We start from the raw sequence: 18,513 nt of genomic DNA on the forward strand, positions 1-18,513 counted from the left end.
GCCTGACTGTAACTTCAAAAAATACTTTTCAAAAAAAGTATTAGCCTCTTACATATACCCATATGGAACCAAAATTTGAAGGAAGATAATAAAGTGTTTTGTAACATTTCTGGTATGTAGTTAATCAGCAGAGCATATTATGTCCTTGTAGACTTAGTGAGGCACTTTCAAAAATCATTGTACATGTTGCAATTTTTTTCAAAAGTACTTGGAAAAATGTATAATACAAAGCTTTAATAGTAGAAAAACATCCCAAGTCTACAGATAGACACCCCTCCCCTTTTCTCCTTTGAATAATTCTCCACTAGTAGTAATATCCAACTAAATAGCAGTATGTCATAGGAGGATCTTCAGTGCAGCAAGAAAAGCATCATTAATGGTAGTCAGAGGACAGAAACTGGAGGTCTGTCCTATCCATAGTAATCTGTGGAATAATTTTTGACTAATTCTATTCTTCCCAGTTAAAGAAAACAGGGTTGTTCGAACCTTTGATCTACCCATGCCTATAATCATTCCTCAAAAACGTTTACAAACCCAACTTTTTTACACTTCTGCAAACCTTTAAAAAGTATTTAAGCCCTACAATATTTTCAGACTTCTTAATATCAAAACCTATAAAAAAGTTCCACTCCCACTGATTAGATACACTCAGTACATCTCAGTTTGCTGGTTCCTATACTTGCTGTAGAAACAAAGTCCTCCAATGCAGTGAGCACAATTTACTAGCTAAACTGTTGCATCAGGGAGCAAGTAAGAGCAGTAGACTTTAGAGAGATCTGCTTCCTTCTCTTTCTTGCATACTTCAATCTGTAACATACAATCAATAAAAAATGAGAGAGTACCTTTTCTGCCCTCATATTTGCTTGAAATGGACTACAAAAAAAGCATTTCTGAATACAACCAAGTACATGAGGATCATTTATCAACGTTTTCTTTTTAGAAAAAGTATCAGTCACAGCACTAATTTCCAAAACAAAGTTAAATTACTCAGATGAAAACACACTGAGTAATTTTGAGAAAAGAATTTTCTTTTCAGTCATAACATTTATATTATTTTGAATTTCATAATTAACTTACTTGATCAACATGAAGAAGTCCACAGTGCATTATATTGTAGAAATGAGTTAAAAAATCCCTGTTTGGAGAAACATCTTGTCTTCGTTTCATTGTCTTACAAATAAGCTTATAAGCATGTAGCTTTCCTTGTTTGTATTTATCAGTCAGCATTGTTGCCTACAGTTTTAGAACAATATTTATTATTCATAAATTTTAAAATTGCAGTAAACACTCTTCTACATTTACGTTAACTTTTATTTCTGTTTCACACTTTAGCGCTCAAATTTACCTTGAAGAGCCATGGTGTTAGAATTCTCAGTGGTGGAATTAAAACTGGGGGAGATGGTGAAGTTAGGTTGTCTGTTGAAATACCAAGATTGTCTCTTATCTGCAATTATTGAAAACAAAACAGAAAGAAAATTATTTACAGGAAATATTTAAGGTGGTGTTTCTTTCGTTTTGAAAATCCTACCCAAACAGGTCAGGTTGGAGAAAACGTTCAGTTCTTTTACCTTGGCCAGATTCTGCCACAGTTCACACAGATAATCAAAAACCTGGGCATGAATCTCTGGATCCATTATGCTGTTGACATCCCCCAGAATTCCTAGCATCCTCCTCCACATCACAGTAGCAACATCTGCGTGCCATCCTGTAAGTGTTCCCCCAGCCATCACACTGCAACATTCTGAGGGGAATTCACTAGTTTCTGTAATGGAAGAAAAAAGTATAGTGAGATCTACCTCTCCAGAACTGGAAAAGTTCTGATACAACTACCAAATACGCACTCATAAAACTGAATGATTGGGCTTTCAGAATAAGCTATTTTTTACCCATTCAGCCACCTCAACACTGTATATGTTAAGCTTTGTCTGTTATAAACTCTGTAGAGGAAGAAGTGTCCTGTTTGTTACATTCTTTCATGAAATAACATTTAAGGTCACTGCTGGAGCTCTAATACAGATCTGACAGACCTAGTAAGGCCACTCCTCTTGTAAGTATTTTCTTACATTCCTTGAAGTCAATGAATCTCCACAACCCCACCTGGCTGCTTTCACGTAAAATTATCTTTCATCTTTACATTTATCCTAATAATACATAAAGACTATTTTTTCAGACTCTACTAGGAAAGCATGTTATTGCAAGTTGAAGAGAAAAGTGACTAAACTTGTCTCTAGCTATTGTCCTTTAAACAGTTAATTTGTATGAGTGGAGAGGGAACATTCAGTAACTTAGCATCACAGTCTTAACACACACCTAGCTCTTTCCACACATCAGTACTATATGAAAAAACATTCTTTTTTAGGTGGAAGATGATTTATCTAGACTGTCCATATAAAGAAACCTTCAATAGATTACGATGGCTCAAGTCTACTCAGGTCATGCTTAACTACCTAAACAGCCACAAAATACTAGATAATGAGCCAGCTTGAGAGCAGCAGGCATTCAGAATCTTCTTTCCACCCCCTCAGGTGGATAATTCGTTGGGATCTTCTGAAAATCTTGTAGCCCCCACAAGCATACCAAATCAAAATTAAGTCTGAATTCAGCCTAATCACATAGACTCTTCTTTCGAACTGCTGGGCCACTGTGGTAGAGACCCTATTGGTTTCTAGGCTGTAGATTTTGAAGTACAAAGCAAAATGATCTTTCTGTCCATAAGTAGGCTACTTAAAGGAAGAGGGTCTGAAATACATAGCAGACACTCTTTTGTTTCCATGAGACCAAATGCGGGAGAAATATTCACATTGCATTTCAAAGAAAAGGTATCTCAGAATTCCACAACTAAGATAGCTGACATAATTACAAATTGGCTTAGATATGAAAGGGAAATGAACCAAACTTGTAAGGAGAAATGATAAGATTATAAAATTATGTCTTATTATTTGTACATCAACGATAAAACAGTCCATGGCAGGACCAAATGCTAGATTAAGCTGCCACAATTCTCAGCAACTAAAAGAACAATTTTAATATGTGGACTATTAATCCACCACCAAAAATTCCAATGAAATGCAGGTTAAAATGCAAAAGGTTTTTGTTTACTTTTAAAAGCAATCACTGTAATTAAATATTTTTGAAGTGTAGATGAAATAGCCTTGTACAGGACTGTTTACAACTCATGTGATACCAGCTACTTCACTACATTGTATTAGAAAGAAAAAAGAAAGAAAGAAAGAAAGAAAGAAAGAAAGAAAGAACAAGTTTGTATTTTCTATTCCAGATATTGCCTAGGTCATCTGGCGTCTGTAAAACAGAGTGGTGGAGCTTCTCATCCAGCTGCAGATCCTTCTGCTCAATATGATCTGCATGCAGAGTGGCAGGAGAGGGTGTCTGTGATCGGGATCCAAGAGCAGATTGGATTGGAGAAGCACTTTCAGAGCCTGCAAATGTAATTTTTAACAGTTACCTTAAAAGCCTTTTCTATTTTCTTGAGCTATTGAAATGTTGTCTAAATACAGCATTAACAGAAAACTGAGCTGCTTTTATGTATCAAATTGGGCCAAGAAAAGATCTAAAACAGTAAGCAGATCTCCCTGTGAGTGGTGTTCTGAAAGAAAACAAAGTACATGCAGAAAAACTGAAAGATGAACATCAAAATTAGACAGATAAGTGGACTAGCAGACCTCTATTTTAGGTCCACATAATTCTAAATGTGGTTGTTTTGCAGCACTTTCAGTGTTTTGAACCAGCTACATTTCTCGTCACATTTCCCTCACCTAAATTTCTCTCTAGCAGAATGTTTAAGCAAAAATTTTCCCAGAACAAATGTTTTTCCAGGGTGACAGAGCCATGCAAATTAATATATAAATAAAAACTCAAATCAGTAACTGATAATCTTCAGTGTTATCTACTGATTGAGCTGACAAAATCCATAAGATGGGAAAGTTCTGTATAGTTAGAGTGGTGTTATTTCCTGTAAAACAGGAAATCACAAGTGTCTGAATGACAGTGTTACAAAGGCATTTTTCTGTGACAGTCAACTTCTCTAGGCAATTATGTGGTCTCCACTGTGTGATCTGTGGAGGAGTAAGTAGTTGTATTTTTCTTCTGTACTATCTTATGTTTCGCATCCTGAATTTGTCAAAAGATCCTTATAAATAGCTGAGTTTAGCCAGAACAGTCACACAGCAGACACAAAGAGAATGAATATTCACAAAACTTTTCTACACATCAGCACATGTTAAAATGGAAGAATTCCTATTAATTTTAATTCTTAGATAAATGTAATAGGGACACAAAAATATTATGTGTAAAGTTCAGTATTAGTGATAAAGTGAACTTTAGGGACAGCAATTGAAAAATGAGTCTTTTAAATAGTAATTTTCCCAAAATATTTTGAGAATAATTGAAGAACATTTCTCATTTGAGAGAAGTGTTCTTTCTTATAAAGAGAACAAATTGTTTAAAGAACTTGACAGAAAATGTTATCGCTGTTATCAGAATAGAAATTGCAGAAAACAATCTTTATTATGTGGTTGATCTGCAAAGGTCTCTATCTCCTTTAAATGGCTAAGACAATGAAGCTTTTACTATCTATTTCAATCAAAACCTCTATGCAGGATAGAGGGACACTACTGCTTCCCACACAGACTGCTGTCTCGTGTGACTTGCTACTGACCAGCAGTTTTCCACATGCTTACAGAGATAAACTAAAATACACCCTTCAAAGATGTTCAAAGAAGTATTTTCTTACTTCATTTCCATCCTGCTCATTAGTTGGGGACAGATGAAAGTAGTTCAGAAAAGGAGCAAGAAAGAGTGATGCGGATGAGAGAAATTGAGAGAGTGGGATAGAGAGGGAAAGAAAGTGAACGAGATAGAAAGAGCAGGCAGGGAAGGCAGGGAGAGGAGGAAGGAGGGAAAGAGATCCTCATATGATGGAAGAGAATGGACAGAAACAATTACGGAAAATTTGCAGAACTACAGGAGTCTGTCGTTAAAAGATACTCCAGCATACGTGGATCCACCCTTGACTGAGACTTCCACAGGTACAACTTGTTCTAGGACTAGTAAACAGCAGACAATAGTCAACTTTATCATTTACTTAGAATATGATGTAATGCCCATATACCAAAACCAAATTATCCTTCCAAAACCCTTCAGATTTAGAAAGAGTGATTTTCTGATTAGCAGAACCACTGAAAACTTGTTTATCATAAGTGTGTTTTGAGGCTGAGTTTCTGCATTGATTTGCTGGCATCTAATATAGTGAAATTCACATTGCAGCTTCCATCATGAGAGTCTGCATACATGCAATTTTCACTAGATAGTTGCCTATCTTTCATAAAACATCAAAGAAAATAACATCCTTTTGTTTTCTTATATGTCAATTCAGCAAAAATTAGACAATAGGCTGCAATATTGTTGGGTGCATGGAACAGCCAGAGATGGACAAAACAATTGCACAAGTATTGTTTCCTCAGGAAACCCAGCTAAATGCATGTGACACACAAGAGCTGCCTCTCTAAAACAGTGGCTCAAGCAAGAAGAATTAACCACAGAATCTCTCAATAGACAATTCAGTCACTAATTGCAATCTTATAAATTCAATTATAGTGCACAATAGGACAAAAATACCAAACAGTAATGAAGTTATTAACATATAAAAACATACAAACAAACAGAAAAAGAACAGATCTACAGCAAGGACTTTCAACAAGCACACAGCAAATAGAAAAATGAAGAGAACACAAGTCAAGCTGAACATTGTGGAACAAGCTGAACAACAACGTCCATGAAAGCTAATACCATTAGCAGAAGGGCACTTTTAAAAAGTTATGGCAGAGGAAGTAAAGATGTCTTTCCACATCTCTGAAAATGCAGAGCTTGATTTCTAACAGAGAACAAGACACAACATGTAGGTATAAGCTTTCATAGAAATATAGATAACTGTTGCAACTTGTTACTTGTTACAACTATGGTTGTAACAGGAATGGTAGCATATAACAGCTATGGAACAAGGAGTATGAAAATGACTATGGGCATCTTTACTTCTCATGTACAAAATCTGGTAAGAGAACATTCTTTCAGATCATCCTCATAGAGAAGTATTCTCTCTTTCACATAGGAGCCCATTAAATTTTGGTTAACTGCATCACTTTTGAGTTATACAAATGCAAAGTGATGTTACATGGCCAAATAAGTAACATTTTGCATAGTAAAACCTCTCAGTTTCACAACAGACAATATAAAGAGATATTAAGATGGATGCATATAAAAGAATCCCAAGATACTTCAATATGATACACTGGTTTGAAGGAGCATTGTGAAAACCTTCCAAAGCAAAAACAATTCATGAAAATAATTATTTAACTACCAGTAATAGAAGGACATTTGTAAGAGATCTAGCATACATTATGATGTCAGAGTTTCTCCTTGGTAATTGTATAGATCTTCTCATGAAGGGTTTAAAATACATTTAGGACCATGGATAACTAAGTCAGACAAAGGTTTTCCACTTATGTTATTTCACATATTACTTTTCAATAGCAACCAAAAAATAATTGAAATAAGGGAATAATCTTAAATAGAATATAGATTCTTGTCAGAAGCTGGAAGTTGCATTCTTCAGGATGGGTGAAAAATTTCTGAAATAAATACTTTTTTTTTTTAAATCTACTTTACCAGTAATAGTTGCAGCTTCAGCAGACAATGGTTGCTGATTGAGACTACTTGTTTCTGAATCTATGTGGAGTGTAGTTAGACTGGCCACTTCTTGTTCCTCGGCACTTTGTTGCTGTCCTGAAACTGCATCAACGTCAGTAGAAGCTGGCGTCCCTGCCTCGGTGCCAAAGCTGAAATCTGTATGAGAAAAGCATTGTATTAACCTACAGCATAAAAATACCACTAATATGAAAAAACCCCAGAGGCCCAGGACTGCCAAACTAAACAGAAACCTTAAATGTGCATCTTCTCTGCTACTAGAATTCTGTTGCAAAATTTAAATAAAATACAACGGCAGAAAGTATTAACTATTATGAATATTCTCCTTCCTGTCATAAACCCATGACTTGATGTCTGCAGAAGACATTCTTGTTGCACGTCTGTATTCTGCATAGTTGCTGCAAGTGCATCTACATCTGAATTACACAAAAATAATGGAATCATACATTAAGGAATTTATTTGTAAAATTTACAAACTGGAAGAAATATTCAAGTTTGTTGTGAAAGCACTAACTTCAAACTAAAAATTTTACAGCAAATGACACTAACGAATGTTATCCTCAACATTAACGAAAAAACTGTCAGGCCAAAATGTAGGTTCAAATGCCATGACTATTTGCATAATGGAGACATATATAAAAATTGTAATTTCTTCCAAAAATTCTACTATGCAAATATTATTTTTATCTTATATAACACGTGATGTCATAATTCCTAGCAGCCCTAATGACCCCTTCTGTTAAACAAGAGTGGGACAGATAAATAAAATGAATGAAAAGAATTATGTTATTAAACAAAGCACACTAATTTTAACAAAGCACACCAATTGTACCATGATATTACATTTTATATCTTGATTAATCTATAGCTACACAAAGACCACTGGAAAATATCAGAAGCCTTTCTTCAAGTTTTACCTACTCACTTCCAAAAGAATTAGAACAATTTCCAAATTAAATAAGCTTTAATTTTTTATATTTTGTGCAAAACAGATAGATACGTTCCACAGAGATGACAATATTTCTTTCTAACTTCTGTTCAGTTATGTTCTCCTCTTTGCATAGTAGTACTCCAGTGCTCTTTTGTTTTGATATACTAAAAAAACAATAGCCTCGCGTAAGAACCTTCCTTGTTCCATTAACTTGCTAATGATTTCAATGGAAAATCAAAATAATCTCTCTTGACAGAAAATTGCTGGCATACAACTTTATCTGGGGAAAAAAAAATAAAAGAACAGATGAAACAAAGGAAATTTGCACTACATTAACCAAAAATGCTATTACTTTTGGAAAAATGTACTTGCTTTCAAATTTGCGGCTCTCATACTGGAAGGCGCTGAAGGAGTCGGAGTGGCTGTCGGAGCTGATGAGGTCACTGCTGCCCGCGCTGGCAGGTGACGTCCACTCGGAAGGCACACCTGGGTCATCCACGGGACGCATTTGGTTCTGCTTGTTCAATATATCAGGAAGGTCTTTAGGAACTTCCAGGCTGCCAGGGCTGCTTCCTCTTCTTGTCACATTCTAAACGTTGAAGATACATACATTATCTTGCAATCTTGGATGGCTTATTTACATAAAATGAAAAAAGCAATCCCACATTAGGTAAAACCAGAATGTAACAAACAGTTCTTAAGTATCTAAACCAGAAATTGCCATCACTTTAAATACCAAGAGTTTCCAAAACCCTAAATGAGAACCCATGCAGTCACAGAATTCCATAAATACAAATTTTATTTGCACAGTGGATTTTTGAACGCGCATTGTAAAAGGCTAGGACTCAGAGCAACATGGGCCACATGGGAGGTAAGACGTGAGAGAGAAAAATAGTTAAAAAGTATATTACATCTAAATAACTAAAGAAAACTTGTTAACCTTGGTTTCAGACCCAGTGGCCTATAGGCCACCATACTATAATCAAAAACTTAATTTATAGAAGGAGCAAATTAACTGACTAATTCATGCATTGATCTTCTTATGATTAAAACACTACTTCAGTACTGGTTTGGAACACAAAGGACCACACATAACAGAAGTAGGGCATGCAGATTTGCTCATTTATAAGTAAGGTGGTGGTCTATTTGAAGTCTTTCTTTAAGGCATTTTTTCCACAGAGAGCACTGTTTGCTTGAGAGGGAAGAGATATCAAAGTAGAAATGCCATTTTATGAAATGCCTTGAAATTTGCATGCATTATGAGACTAAAGATGCCTTCCTTTTATACCAGGCCCAGTCAGTTCTGCATTCTTTTACTACTCTACTACTAATTTTAGGCTAACTCAGACTAATGAGCTTTTCATGATATGGTTTTAATATTCAATAGATATAGCAATCTAAAACTAATCTCAGTAAGTTGGTACTGTTTTAAGGAGGCATGTCTGTTGTGTGCTATTTGAAAAAAAATGAGCAGTAGTTTTGGTAGTTTCAGTATTTACTCAAACTTATCTCAGCTCTTTTCTGCTACCTGAGGAAAGTATCAATTCTCCAAACAAAGAGTAATACCTCCCTTTCTCTCTTCCGGAACCAGCTGTGATGATTTCTGGTTTATTAATTTTCAGACTAAGTTACTTTTTTCATAGACTACAAGTTAGCATTTTGTTGTGTAACTCAAGACTTACTAACAAGAATACTTTGTGCCAACAATCAAGTTTCATAAACATGAGTTCATTATAAAAGAGAAAAAAAAGTATACATATAGACAAACTCTGTAGATCCTCTCTTGCCATTTATAAAATATGATGATAAGTAAACAATTTTTAATAACTTTGAAGATACTTCTTCTGTCCCTTATTATCACCAACTTCTCAACTGACAATTTTCTATAGGAGTATGTCTTACAGAAGCATGTCTTCAAATCACCTTGAAAACCTTAAAGCAAAAGGAACTAAAAAATTTTGAAACACTATCTTTAAATTGTTACCCATTCTGTTCTTAATTTGCAACTTTTTTTTAGTATTTTCTCTTTTGTTACTACTTAATAATCACTTATCTCTTCAAATCAGTTGTAAGCATTCAACAGTAACCAGAAATTCTTAATTTTAAATTGATTAAAACTTCGTATTATGAATGCCATTCCAAACAACATGATACTTTTGGAAAAGTGTAAGAAGAAGGCAAATGGAAAGTTGATTGTATTAGAAGAGCACTACTTAAAAGAAATTATTCAACACTTGGAAGTGAAATAAAAAATAAAAAAAAATTTGAGTTGTTTTGTAGTCTGTTGCATTGGCTATACCTGTAGAGAACAGCACTGAACTATACCATGCTACTTAATTACATACCATGCTGCAGGACTGCAAATGTACATTTAAACTAGTATTCTGAAAATGTCCATGTACAGTCAGGCATCTTTGCAGGTGCAATTAAGGCTGTTTAATACAATGACACTATTCACCTGACAGTAATTTCTGCATTGCTTCCACGATGAAGATTGAATAGATATGAAAACACAAATTCTATAAAATGGCAAGAATCTATGCCAAAGGCAAGGCATAATTAAGCAATATTCTTATCTGATTCATAAGAGCCACAGAAATACATTTTAGTGAACTGATTTATCATGTCATTGACAAGTTCACACATACATGGAGACTTAAGTATTGAAGTGTAGCAAGTTTAAAGGCTTACCAGTGCATTACCACTGCGGAGTCTCTCAGCTATAAATTCATCCATGAGGTCAGGAACATTTGTATTGCTACTGCCAATATCACTATCAATAGGGTGCAGCTTTTGACTCATGTCCTCTCTATTAGCTAAAAGCAAATGAACAACCATTTATACTAAACAGCACATCAAGACATTTCCAAAGCAAAATGTAACAAATGAAAAAACCTGCTAGTTAACAGAAATTTAAAAATCAAAATTGCCAAACATGCATTTTAAGAATGTTCCTCTTTTAAAGCAGATTCTACTCTCAGAATTAGTACGGCTTCTTCTTCCCACTAAGCAGGGGTTAGTTGATTTCCAATTCCACCTTTAAGAGCAGGAAGCTTACAGGTAAGCACTACTCAAAGTTGTTAATGCTTGTTTTAAGGATAAAGCATATGTTCTTCCTCCATATCACAAGTAACTAACAAATTCTAAAAAAATTATGTGATTTCTTCAGGCTCCTTCTTCATTGCATTCCTAATGAAAAGCAATGTAGTGGAAAAAGTAAACTAGGTTGTAATAGATACGAATGACAAATGGCAATGTGGCACTGTATACAGTTAGTATGAATAGTGCAAACAAAATGTTACATACTATAATTACATGCTAGTGCATGGAATGAAACTTCTAACTCTAGATGATCAATGGTTATGAGCAATTAATGAAGTTCACTCCTTTATAAGTGCTATATTTTTTGATATAACTATACTGTTCATATTTAGCTGTAGCTGTTACACCAGACTTTATGATACTAGCCTTTAAAGTCTTCATGTTATTCCAGTTCAAGTTCTCTTTATACAAATTTTTCCCTCAGTGTCATGTCTCATGAGACCACAGTGCAGTTCATTCTAACAATAAGTTTCTGTTAAATGCTGGATTTTAAAGAACAGGTACTTCTAAAATATGTCTTGTTCAGAAGTCTAATTTCTGAAGAGCAGCAAATCATTTTTGTGAGACCCATCACAGTACTGCTCTCGGGTGCTGTGCTTACAGAGACTGCCCTCAGGTGGCATTAACATCTTGATGCAGGATGCATTGCAGAATCCTCTGTTAATCATGCCAGCAACATAACAATGGGGAAAAAAGAAAACCTGCATTACTGCTGAAAGTTAATTTATTGTTCATTTACGGTTATGTGAACTAAGACAATGTATATTAAAGTCGCAGCCTTCTTTTTTGATCAGTCCACAGAGGTCTCGTAGTTAGCAGGCAAAAGACCATCATAAGACCTTCACGAACATCCAAGATTCCAAGAAAAAAGAAGGTAATGGAAGATGTTGCCAAGATTTAATTGCAGCCATTTGGATGAATGAATATATGAAGGCCTATGACATGTTTTGAAACAGACTCAAACAAAACCTTATGATTAGACTCAGAGAACTGTTGTAATGAAATCATTCCAGTAACAGTGGATTGCTATTTTGGACTATTTTTAAAAAACTACCTAAAATGACCTCCAAATGTAAATTTGAGGGGCTCTTTTTTGGTTTTGTTTTGGAGGAGGAAAAGGAGGAAGAGGATGAGGAGGAAGAAGAAAACACACTAAATGAACCAGAAATACAATTAGTTCAACCTAGTTGGTTGGGAGCCAGGTCCTTCTGGCAAAAAAACTACACTCAGAGTGGAATAACACATTCTGATAAAATATGCATTGCCAATCCTTCAACAGGCTTAATTTGAAGGCTCTGCAATGTAGATAAAAATTCAAAAGTCTCAAGGCTTAATCCTTTATTAGGTCATTTACTGTCTCTTCCTCTTCCCTGATCTGATGATCTTCAGCAGAAAAGAGGTTCAACTAAATATTTTGAAAAGAAAAATTAGTAATTTAAAGTATGTAAATGTAACTTATGCTGGGAGAAAAATCAGCTGGCTATAGGCGCATGCATAACCAAACAGGGAAAGCAGTGATCATCCCAAAGCCTTTTGATTGCTTATCAGAGCTTGCTTCAGTTGCATTAAGCCAAACTGGTGCTGCCTTTCTCCTTTTGCGCTCTGCACACTGTTAGTGCTCACCTGCAGCTTTCCTTCCAAAATAGCCCATTACATGACTGTACAGATCCCTCAGTGGAGCCTCTGCTGGCATTCTGTTCTGCCTCTGTGGGGAAACATTTGCCTTCGGCTTCGAAAGAGCATGTACAACAGTTTTATAAACACCACCCAGGGAGCCCTGCTGTTGTGCCGACTCCTGACCTGGTGCTCTAAAGGCACTACGACATTGGACCTGACTAACGGCAAGACCTTCTTTCTGCAACACAGGGGCTTGAGTTTCAGCAGATTCCTTAACTTGCTTGCTGCCAGCTGAAGCAGTATTGACTGCATCTAGATGCCTATATATTCCAGGTCTAACCAGATCTGTTGCAGCTGATGAGCTACTGCTTGCACTGGTACTGCTGTTGCTGCTACCACTACTGCTACTACTGAAGCCACCAAGTTTACGAAGTCTTGCTTTCCAAGCAGCCTCTTTGTTCTCAAGAGGATTGTAAAACTGAACTGATTCTGTAGATGGCCTAAAAGTAACATGAACGCTGTTTCTTTTTTTAGTTGTTATTTTCATGATTTTGGCCCTATGAGTTACAGTTTCAGATATACTTCTTTTAGCTGGTGCCAGTTTGCTTGTGCCTGTGATGTGAGGCAATTCTTTAGTAAGAATTTTCTTTCCATGGACAATACGCGAGTTGGTCACTTTTTCATTACACTGGGCACTTTTATGCTTTTCAGCTACCGGCGCTTCCACAACTAAATCTACATCAGTTTCAGTGGCTGCTTGCCTGTACAGATATCTCTTCCCTTCTTTGCTGCTAGGACTACTTGACCCATGATCAAGCACACTTTCATATTGTTTATCAATATCTAACTGTCTGGCTTTATTGAGCGCTTGATTTCTTGTAAAAAAGTCTACTTGAGTAGGTGCAATATTACTTATAAAGCCACTTGGGTTTTGTTCTAGTTGCAGCTCTGTGTTATTGGCTCTTTCTGCAACAGTGTTGCTAGCTGTGCATTGAGCAGTCTGATCTCTATTTTCTAATCCGTCCAGTGGTAATCTATTGTTCCTACTTACTGATGTATCAACTTCATGAGCAGAAGCCTCAGATTTATCTATCTCAAAGTTACCGCAAAGTTCTTCTTTTTCTTTAATAAGATATTCTCTCAGAGAGGAAAGGAGATCATCTTCACCTTCAAGGTCAACATACTGGCTTTGTTCAAAGGCAGTGTTTGCAAATTCTACCGGCCCTATTAAATGACAAAGATGGTCATAAATACTATCCCCAACTTCCAAGGAGGACTCTCTGCTATTTGTATCAGTGATATGGCTTTCAGTGGATCTATGCATTGAAGAGGTCTCAGTGGAATTCTGTAAGCTTGGAGGATGATGGGATGAACTGTCAATGACAGGAACTGCACCTTTGGCTCGTTCAACTGCAAATGGTTCCAGGATGTCAGATGTGCTGCTGCTTCGTGGCAGTGGCTGTTCTTCATTTAATGCACCAAAAACTTCACTTGGAGCATCCTCACTCTGAGAAAAATGTCTGACTCGAGGTGGACGTGGAAGAATCTGAGCATCGTCAATGTCTGTAGGAAAAAAGTATATGTAACATGCACAAAAATTTACATATAGAGACAATATATATTTACCACTACATCCTAATGATATGACTTTAAAAACCAGAAAAATTCAGAACCTCGTTTTCTTAGGTACAACATAAACACTTTTTCCAATACTAGAGTGTTAAAAATGCATGGACATAATATCCAGTACAGAATGTAATATAAATGAGTTAGACCATCAGAACACAGTTTTAAATGTTAACATGCATGAGAACAAACAGTGACGTCATGGAACATTTGGAAATACAGTTAAAGCTAGAGCTGTGCCAATAAGTTCAATAATTCAACCAATATTATTCCAGCTAGCTTGTTCAGGAAATGGTTACTGGAATACAAATTCGCTCAACAGCAGTACTCCCTTTGTGGAATTTACATCTTCAGAAAAATGGGCAATTCCAAAGATAACAAGGATGTTTTTTGGAAAATTTGTCTGTTGAGGTGGCAAATCATTAATTAAAATATGTATATATGTATATGTATATATATATGTAAAAAATTACTGTGATTTCTGAAAGAATACTATAACACAATTATAAGTATTTTGACAGTGTACATCTAAGGACTAAAGCTTTTAAATTACAAGGAAGAGCTGGCCCTATACAAAAAGGATGACTACACACAGCAGAAAATTTTAAGATATACCCTTTTCCCCCAGAAGAATGTTTTGTCTCTCATCTTCAAAGTATGAAACTAAATACCCAATGAAGGCTTACCTCCCACTCTTCTTCCAGTTTTATTCCAGCAATGTAACATTTATGAGTATTACAGAATTAAGTACTCTGATACCAAAAAACATCCTGCAGCCTCACAACAGCAAATATTAGAGTAAACCCACTTTTGTTTATGAAAAGATCAGGATTTGTTATTACCATTTAAATTAGTGATTCCTTGCTTCTGTTGAGACTCTTAATATGTTAGTGTCAGTAAAAATCAGTTAACTGCAATGAAACCTGCAGTTCCAACATGGATCACCTAGGAATTGTACAGAAGTATCTTCAGCTCATTTCACATCATCCACAAAAATAAAAAATCTTCATGCATCTCTTCAGATTTCCTACTATGTTATAGGAATACTATATACTATCAAATTACCACTGTAGGCAAGACTAAATATCCTTTACAGATGAGTAAACTAACTGCTATCCCTTCTGGTCCTTTTATGAGATAAGCACATAAAGAGCAAAGTGAAAACAGTTTACTCAATTTTCTGTTGGTTTATTTTTGATGGAATCCTTTATTCCCTAGATTAATTTTTTATTACCTAGTACTTAAAAAGTTGTAGAGATGCTTTCAAATTCAGGAATAACAGTAAATAGCTTAAATGAATACCAGCAAGAGTTATTTGCCACAATAAAGAGACTTACCTTGTTGTTCTATCTAGATGATTTAACTTCAGGACTGCAACAGTGAATTTACTTATATCAGAAAAAATTTAAGCCCTTCCTTCCCCTAACTTTGATGTGTTAAAGCTAAAATAAAGTAACTATGTATGTAATTACATTTTTAAATATTTCTATTATTACTAAATATTATATAAAATATCACTAAGTATTTAATATTATTAGTTAATTTATATATTTCAGTAATATTGAATATTGATAATCTGAAGTCCCCTTAAAACCTGTTTTGAGCTGCTTACACTTTTCTGAGAATGGTAGAGATGGAGCTGCATTTTCTCATATTCTCCTTCATAACAAAGCATATAAACCAGATGAATGAGATATGTCTATACTTAACTAAACATCTCTTCCAAGATGATGAAAAGTGCTACTTCCATGCTCAATTTTTCAAAGAAGTTAAAATTTGAGAGTAACTGTTTGACCTCATACAAAGTTTACTGAACTGTAATGAAGCCATTAGACAGGAAATTGAGAGATCTATATTGGAAAAAGAGAATAGACATCCAAGCTATCTCAGAAAATAAACATTAACTGAAAAATCACACAATCTGTTATTCCTTTTCTTTTCAGCTTTGATAAGCAATGAATTTCCCATCATTGTTCTTGTTCAACTCGTTACTAACTACACAAATTAACACCCTCTGAAGCAATCACGTCTCTTTCCAGTTGGAACTGGTATTTCAAACTCCCTACTGATTTAGGTAGAGATTAACAGAAGTTATGCTAACATAGTCTCAAGCTATTTCTTACAGCTGTAAAGAAGGGACCACAGGATTCAGTCAAAATTATGTACAATGATATATATATGAGATTAATACATGCAACTGTGATACAGTGATCTCATCTTGAGCCCTCAGTATGCATTTTTCAAATCTATTATAAACTCAACCTTATCTAAAGCAGCAGCCTAGAAATTCCATGCTGTGCATGCATGCAGTGATCATGACCTTCTAGGATGTTAAAAATAATCGGACAGAGAACTCACAATGCACACAAAGCAGCTCCACACATTGAAATAAATTCAGCTAGATTCATTTCAATGTTGATCCAGAATTAATTTTAGGTGCTCACATAATCATGACAAGCACATACAAGTACATATCTTCAAACAAATATGCGCTTGCACCAATAGAGATTTCTTTTTTGTAGAACAGGAAGAAACTAAGGAAATGAAAAATGTTACTGTGATACCAGCACTAACAACACAGACAATATTTAAAAACCTAAATGAACTGCTCCTTCACAACCAGGGCTCACCCTTGCACACAGGTGTACAGTCAGACTGGGACACCTAAAACTCCCAAGGAGTTTGTGTGCCAGCAGGCTGACCCTGTGTATCTGACTCTGAGCACCCTTAAGATAAACACTGCCCTGATACCTCAAATGGTACAGTAAGGAAAAGATTGTAATTGGTACATCTGGCCAATCTCACACAATCACTACTGTCCTAAGTCAACCTTGCCTCTCCTTTTGCTGCTAGAAGGCAGAAAGAGAAGGCAGCTTTTCAGCATCAAGAGTGAGACAGATATGCTAAAATACAAACCCATGGAGAGACACATTCTGACAAGACAGCATGAGTGCTAATAAAAGATCCCTGTATAACACTGGGGCAGGTTTGTATTTCATCATGCAAAGACTGGGAAGTGGAGGAAAAAACCCATGTTTTGCTTCTTAGCCTTCAATAGTTGGGTTTTTTTTTAAGAGAACACAGGCATTCTGTGAGTTTCTGGGATTAAAGAAAAATTACAGCCATACTGATATTACAATTATGATTTCTTTCTATTTCATCTTAATGATTTGGGAGAGTAAGGTTGTAAAGGCATAATATGCATCTCCCTTTCACATTAATACTTGACTCTTTTAGTCCCAGCAGATAAGGAAAAACCTCCCACCCACAACTAATTAGTTTGTTTCTAGGAATCTTACCTACATCTCACTGACACTTTTTTTCAGGTCTTGTACTTGAAAAAGTACAGGAATACATTACAGAATGAATGGTCATTTCCCTAGTTATCTTGTAAATGTGTAAGACTGGATTACTTATGATTCTGACAGGCTAAAGGAAAGTTCTTTTTAGAAATATTGCAGATTTGCAACAGATATACTATACCAAATCACTTCATTAACTAAACATCTTAGACCATAAATCACTTCCACTTTCCAGATACTACTTGAAAAGTTGCAAATATTCTGCACAGGGAAATACAGCATAACCGAAACTACATGAAGGAATTACAATCTTAGGAAAATCATCCTCTATGATGCTAGATGACTGGATGTCAACATTGAACTTCTGCAATCTATTTTATCAACCTACTCATTGATCTTCAAATTATGTCTCACAAATTATAATGAGGTTTTCTGCCTTACTCCTGAAAACTAATATACAGTACGTAAGGTAAAACTTTGGTCATAAACGCTGGCTGTTGGACTACCTGCCCAGATTCACGAGTGTTTAGTGGGTCCACCTTTCAATGATGAGTTTCACAGCTAAAAAGAAGCTGAAAACTACTTCCACAAACTTTATATTAGGCAGCCTATTATTCTGGAATAATTTGAAATGTCCTCTCCTTCCAGTTGTGTTGGATTGTAAAGTAATTTTAGATAACAGGGATATTCATATAATCCTGTAATAAGATGAACAGCTGTCACAACTAGCTAAACATCATTCATTACCTAAAACACACTTACAATAGAAACAATTTGATTCCTTCCCAAATTACATGTTGTACATCTGGAAACAGAAGGCTTTCAGAAAATAATATATTTAATGTAAGAAGAAAAGGCAAGAAAATGATAAAGCTTCATGTTTAAATAAAAAGGGAAGAAGAAAGAGAGCACAAGTAAAAATGCAGAAAATTAAAAGAGCAAAGTGCACTCTGATCCAGTGGACAGTGTTTCTCTTTTTCTGCTATTTACCCATCAACAATCTAATAGCTTGCTTTTTTTCACTAGAGCTTTTTAGCTTTCTGGCAATGTTCAAGATTCTTGGGCACATCATGAAGCTGCTGCAACACTCATTTGTTTGAGAAGACATCAAAACCAGGAAGGGCTTAGGACTTTTTCTATGTTAGAAGTGCAACGGTCTGTAACATCACTTTACTTTTATAATTACACTGGTCGTGCTGGTTTTGGATTGGATGA

The 18,513-nt window shown here is 35.4% G+C and overlaps 1 protein-coding gene across 11 annotated transcripts in view; it reads right to left on the reverse strand.

Annotated features, from left to right (window-relative positions):
* RALGAPA1 (Ral GTPase activating protein catalytic alpha subunit 1) overlaps positions 1–18,513 on the reverse strand; it is a 131,741-nt gene that overhangs the window by 72,038 nt on the left and 41,190 nt on the right. For 5 of the 11 annotated variants that reach the window (XM_030949761.1, XM_030949760.1, XM_030949771.1 and 2 more), the window contains 8 exons: positions 12,377–13,933; positions 10,343–10,467; positions 8,024–8,240; positions 6,682–6,858; positions 3,285–3,437; positions 1,569–1,762; positions 1,346–1,444; positions 1,078–1,233 (listed from right to left, as the gene is read on the reverse strand). In XM_030949761.1, the coding sequence (XP_030805621.1) occupies positions 1,078–1,233; positions 1,346–1,444; positions 1,569–1,762; positions 3,285–3,437; positions 6,682–6,858; positions 8,024–8,240; positions 10,343–10,467; positions 12,377–13,933 (2,678 nt within the window). The remainder of the gene's footprint in view (positions 1–1,077; positions 1,234–1,345; positions 1,445–1,568; positions 1,763–3,284; positions 3,438–6,681; positions 6,859–8,023; positions 8,241–10,342; positions 10,468–12,376; positions 13,934–18,513) is intronic. The other 6 variants (XM_030949767.1, XM_030949766.1, XM_030949765.1 and 3 more) reach the window with 3 other exon arrangements.

This window comes from Camarhynchus parvulus, chromosome 5 (assembly GCF_901933205.1).
Source record: "Camarhynchus parvulus chromosome 5, STF_HiC, whole genome shotgun sequence".
NCBI lineage: Eukaryota > Metazoa > Chordata > Aves > Passeriformes > Thraupidae > Camarhynchus > Camarhynchus parvulus.